Consider the following 5005-nt stretch of genomic DNA (forward strand, 5'->3'; position numbering starts at 1 on the left):
GTATCTTATAGGCAGGGCCTCTTTAATACGCTGTGGACAGACATGTTTCATGTTAATGCAAAGCTTCCTTTAGCCATGCTAACTTATTTTTCACCTGCAGCAAAAATAGAATAAAACGAAGGAAAACATCACAGAGTCGGTCCAGCGGAGCGTCCAACGAGGACGTTGAAACCGAAGACAGTGAGGACAACGACCATCGGAGAAATGTGAAGTCCACCGAAGTCTTGGATCTGGAGACCGTTACGGCCAAACAGAGCGGTCCTCCTGTGCAGGAGACGGACAAACATCCTGAACCCACGGCAAACACGGACGACGAGCGGACGGACGACAGCGACGATGAACAGTACAACCAACATCCTCTGGTTTGCAAGCTCTCTCTCGGTCTCCCGCAGACGGGGTCGTCTGGGCAGATTTCAGCGCCAGAAACAAAGACTGAACCTGCAGACCCAATGGGACAGAAACCTGCAGCCGCGGCGGCGAACAGCCAGGGAGACGATGGCGAAACGGAGGACAGTGAGGACTACCACGACCCTGGAAGCGCAGAGTCTTCCCGACTGTCGTCGTTTCACCCCAGGAGGCCGGAGAATGAAATGAAGCAAGACACGAGCAAAAAACGCGTGAAGAAGAAGAAGGAGAAGAAGAAGAAGAAGGAGAGAGAGAAGGAAAGGAAGGAAAAGAGGAAGGACAGAGAGAAGAAGGGCAAGAAGAAAGAAATCAAACTGGAAGTTGGATCGACAAACCAGAGGATGGAAGCGGTGCAAATAGTTGATGGTGAGGATGGAGGTGATAAAAACGCCACAGTCTGGTCTCTGCAGCCTTGGACGTTTGGTACAGATGCAAAGCGACAGACAAGTACAGGAGCTGTGGAAACGGCAAAGAAGAAAAAAGTTGAGCTTTCACCAAACAAAGAGACGAACGGCAAGACAGAGGAGGTGGAAATCATCGACATTGAGGATGATGATGATGGAGACGAAGCATCTTCCCAGCCTCAGGTATCTGGTCAAGATGCAAAGCAGCAGAAAACCAGAACGGAAGACGGAGATGAAGAGAAGCATGCAGCAGCGAAGACGATGGAGAACATGGAGGCGGTGGAGATAGTTGATAGTGACGATGGAGACGGGGATGAAGACTCATCGACTCCTCAGCCTCACGTATCTGGAAGAGACTCGCAGCAAACCAGCGCAGAGGCAAGGAAGGTGTTGGAGAATTCAACCCCCGGGCCTTCAGCTGCCAACACAGACGGCAGTTTGCCTCCAGCTGGTGCCGTTCAGAAGCCTCAGCATCTGTGTGAAGTGTGCCAAACGTACCACCAGTCGAGGGGAATCCTGATGAGACACGTGTGGAGGAGCCACGTCAACAACCAGAGCCTCGTCTGCGGAGTCTGCCGCCAGCGCTGCGACTCCAACGCTGCACTCAAGGAACACCTACAGACTCACAAGAAAACCTACACCTGCAAGATCTGCGGGAAAATGTTCTTCACCAGAAGTGGCTGCCGGAGACACATGATCCGACACAAAGGTAACGGCTGAAAACACAAGACTGAAGCCATTATATTCATGAAAACACCAGAATAGTTTCACTGTTGGCTGGAAGAAAATCTCACAAGGATGAGAAAAATATTTAAATTTGAGAAAAAGCTCAGATGGACTTGATGGGATCAGCAGCTCTGGGTCTGTCTGTGAAACTGAGTCAGTCGTTTAAAGAATCGTTTCAAAGTCCTGCAGCTCATAATCATTTAATTCTGTTTAAAGAATTTAATCATTATAAACCACAAAATAACAGTTTTCTGGATGATAAATTGACCCAGAAGTTATTGTGATAAATGATAATATTGTTGTTTTGAGATAATTTTCAACTAGTGTAGTGGTCACAGCATCATAATGCATCATTTAACATTTAACACTGGAGCAGGAAGACATTTAAAACATGCAAAATAAACAAAACAACAAATAAAATGAATTATGAAATGTCTGGAAACAAAAGGAACCAGAGTTTATCATCCAGTTTTCAGGAGAAAAGGAAACATGACAATCATGCAAATGGAAATTATTTTAATTTATCATATGATTAATTAGTTTTTTATGACAAACCATGATTCACAAGACGCTCAGTATTTCTCATTTTAATGCAGTTTGGTGTGGAGTGCTCATGGAATTACAACTTTATGCTCATATTAAGAACAAAACAAATAAGAAACTTCCTCATTTGCTCCTTATTCTCATCATAAGTAACTGACTGAAGCTCGCAGAGAAAAGCCAGAAAAGACGACGAGAATTCACTGCAAACGCAGAACAATGTTGTTGCACAAGATGATAAAAAGCCAAATATCTTTTGAAAAGGAATAAGCTGAAAAGCCGACAAGTTTTGAGTCTGAAAACACTTCAGTGAATCTTTTTCCGTTTTGATAATCACAAACTGATCGGTCGCTTTCTGAGTTTACTTTCACAGCACATTTAAAACAGCAGCAGCTGACCAAATGCTCCACAATTTACCAAACATAAAACAAAGTTTAAAACATTAAAAAGTTCACTGAGCAGGAAACGGCTTAAAGCCATTTAAACCTGAATTAAACAGTCAGAATATGAAGCATCATTGAAAGTGTGTTGTAAATCCGTCTGTAGGGGGCGATCCTGAGCAGAAGTAGCCTGAAGCCGTCTGGACGTCGTCTGCAGAAGAAAACTCAGGAAAAACGGCAGCAGAACCACAAAAAACTGAAAAACCGCAACGTCTGGATATCAACTCCTGTTGGCGTCGTTCAGCAGAATCCAGGTCCAAAATGTCAGAAAAGCGTCCGCTCAGGCTGAGTTGGGTTTCCAGAGTTCTGGTTCGGCCCGGCGCACTGAGTGAAGGAGGAAACGTTTTTCCTTTGGGTCCTTCTTGTTCCTGTTACAGCTGTTCGTTTATGTTTGAGGAGGATTTCCTCTGCTGCTCCTCGCTGCCGTGTTGAAACTGTGACCAACTCACAGGTTTTGGTTTTGAAGCTCTGTGAAGTGGAAGCTTCTCTTTCCTGGGAGTTCCTCTCACTTGGGACGTTTCTTAATAAAAAGTGACAAAACGGGTTCAGCATAAATTCCTGGATATTATTGAGTTTTATGAAGATTTCATATTTTTAGGGTAATTTCTGGAAACCGTGACTTTTTTTAAGTACCCAGACGATTTGAAGCTGACAAGAGTTTTTCTTGTTGTTTTGAATTCTGTTTGAGATGTTCTTTGTTAATATTTTAAATAAATCCTTCAGTTTTTAGTTATTGTATTTCTGCCATGCTGTGGTTTTTTCATTTGGTTCAACGGTGTACTGGACCACAAGAAGTGGCATAAATGAAGGCACAATTATTCACAATTATATTCTCAGTTATCACACTTTACAAGCTGTGTGTTGTGTGTGTACATTTAAAATATTGTAATCAGGCTTGAAATGTATCAAAAATGTGTCCAAGGCCACTTTTTAGAGCCACCTGGCATTTCTGTGAGTGGGAGTTTGTGTGAAGGAGTCACCAGGAGGGCCTGATCAGCCAATCAGAGGCAGCCCTCAGAAAGCCTGCACTGGACAGACGATTATAAAATAAAGGCTTTTCTACTACACTCATTAACAGAGGGACAGAGAGTTAAGGAAATAAATTAATTAGTCTTATTTTGATATGAGACACTGTTTCAATTAATAAACAAATCCAAAATAACACAGAACGCCTTCAGATGCTTTAATGAAAGACCATTGAGACTCCTGGCAGAACCCAGAGTGAAGAAGAGGTGAAAGCTTTTAATATCCACCAGCTCTCCAACAGAGGAGAGAAAACGGGAGGTTCCCACCAGTTTCACTTTAATTTATAACTTTGGTATTTCAACCTGCAGACTGTGGGAGAGTTCAAACCCAGTTCAGAAATACCAGTTATTATGCGTTTCCAGCGAGCCGCCTCCAACATGAAGGGAGCTTTAGAGATAAAATTGATTGATTGCTTAAGTTTTGCCGTATAACAGTCACAGGAGGAGTAACGCTGTCATATGTGTAGAACTGCAGCTGCAGAGGTGAAGGCAGACTGATGTTTTCAGTGTATTTCTGCCAAACTGCGTGGTTTTTCATTTGGTTATGTTTTTCCTCCCCAAGTACCGAAAGTCAGACGGCCGTCCAAAAGCTTTTGATACAAAGAAAATATTTTTTACTGTAACAAGAGGGGCAAAGCTATAATTATGTCTAGAACAGCTTTAAAAATTCGGTTAAAATTAGACAAAGAATTAAATACATATTTTTAGACCATGGTCTAATGAAATTAATTTAAATAAACCGAATTAATGTATATAAAATGTTTAACTTGTTTTGTTTTTTTAGATTAATTATGTTTAGATTACGTCCTAATTTCGGATGCAGCTGTAGAGGCGAACGCAAGATGGCGCCACTGATCCTTTCTGCCAGTTTTCAGCCGTTACGTCTTTCCTCCCCAAGCACCGGAAGTAGATCTATCCAACGGCCGTCCAGAAGTTTTTAACAAACAGGGGAAATCCAGGATGTTTTACTGCAGCAGCAGCGGTTCCGATCCACTCAACATGTCTAAGAGCGGCATCCTGAGAGGAATCATCACCGAGAAGCTGAGCACCGCCGCCCGGGAGATCATAGCGGTGGTGGAGCGGACCGTAGCCGACTACGAGAAGGAGGCGTCGGGCTTCAGACGGGAGATCGACCGCCAGAGGAGGCAGCTGGAGCTGCTGCAGCCGCAGGTCAAGCTGCACAGAGGAGGTCAGTGGTGGACTGGAGAGGCGCAGTTTTGCTGAATTAAAGCAGCTGGGATGTTAATCAGATGTTTGTTTGTGGGAAGCCAAAGCGGGGCTCCCGGACCTGCAGAGCCATGAGGTGGTGGTTGTAGGTGAGGAGCAGCGGCAGCACGCAGGTAGGAACAGCTCACTGCTTTTAACGCTGTTAATATACCGAACTGAACTGGTTCAAAATTAACGTTTCTTTATATTTATCACAACAAGAAGTCTTGAGTTACTCATTTTAATCGCAGCTCTTTGT

At 43.7% G+C, this 5005-nt stretch overlaps 1 protein-coding gene across 3 annotated transcripts; it reads left to right on the forward strand.

The window, feature by feature from the left end:
- Positions 1–6: 6 nt before the first annotated feature.
- Positions 7–3253, forward strand: LOC103133328 (zinc finger and BTB domain-containing protein 14-like). Of its 3 annotated transcripts, none has more exons than XM_016667858.1 (3): positions 7–649; positions 680–1518; positions 2622–3253. In XM_016667858.1, the coding sequence occupies exons 1-3, from the start codon at positions 450–452 to the stop codon at positions 2642–2644; spliced, it is 1062 nt and encodes a 353-aa protein (XP_016523344.1). In that variant the 5' UTR covers positions 7–449; the 3' UTR covers positions 2645–3253. The 3 variants fall into 3 exon arrangements, with proteins under 3 accessions (XP_016523344.1, XP_016523346.1, XP_007545166.2); XM_016667860.1 differs by having other exon boundaries at positions 7–643; XM_007545104.2 differs by having other exon boundaries at positions 7–1518.
- Positions 3254–5005: the final 1752 nt, after the last annotated feature.

Source organism: Poecilia formosa, unplaced genomic scaffold, assembly GCF_000485575.1.
Source record: "Poecilia formosa unplaced genomic scaffold, Poecilia_formosa-5.1.2 Scaffold2613, whole genome shotgun sequence".
NCBI classification, from domain to species: Eukaryota; Metazoa; Chordata; class Actinopteri; order Cyprinodontiformes; family Poeciliidae; genus Poecilia; species Poecilia formosa.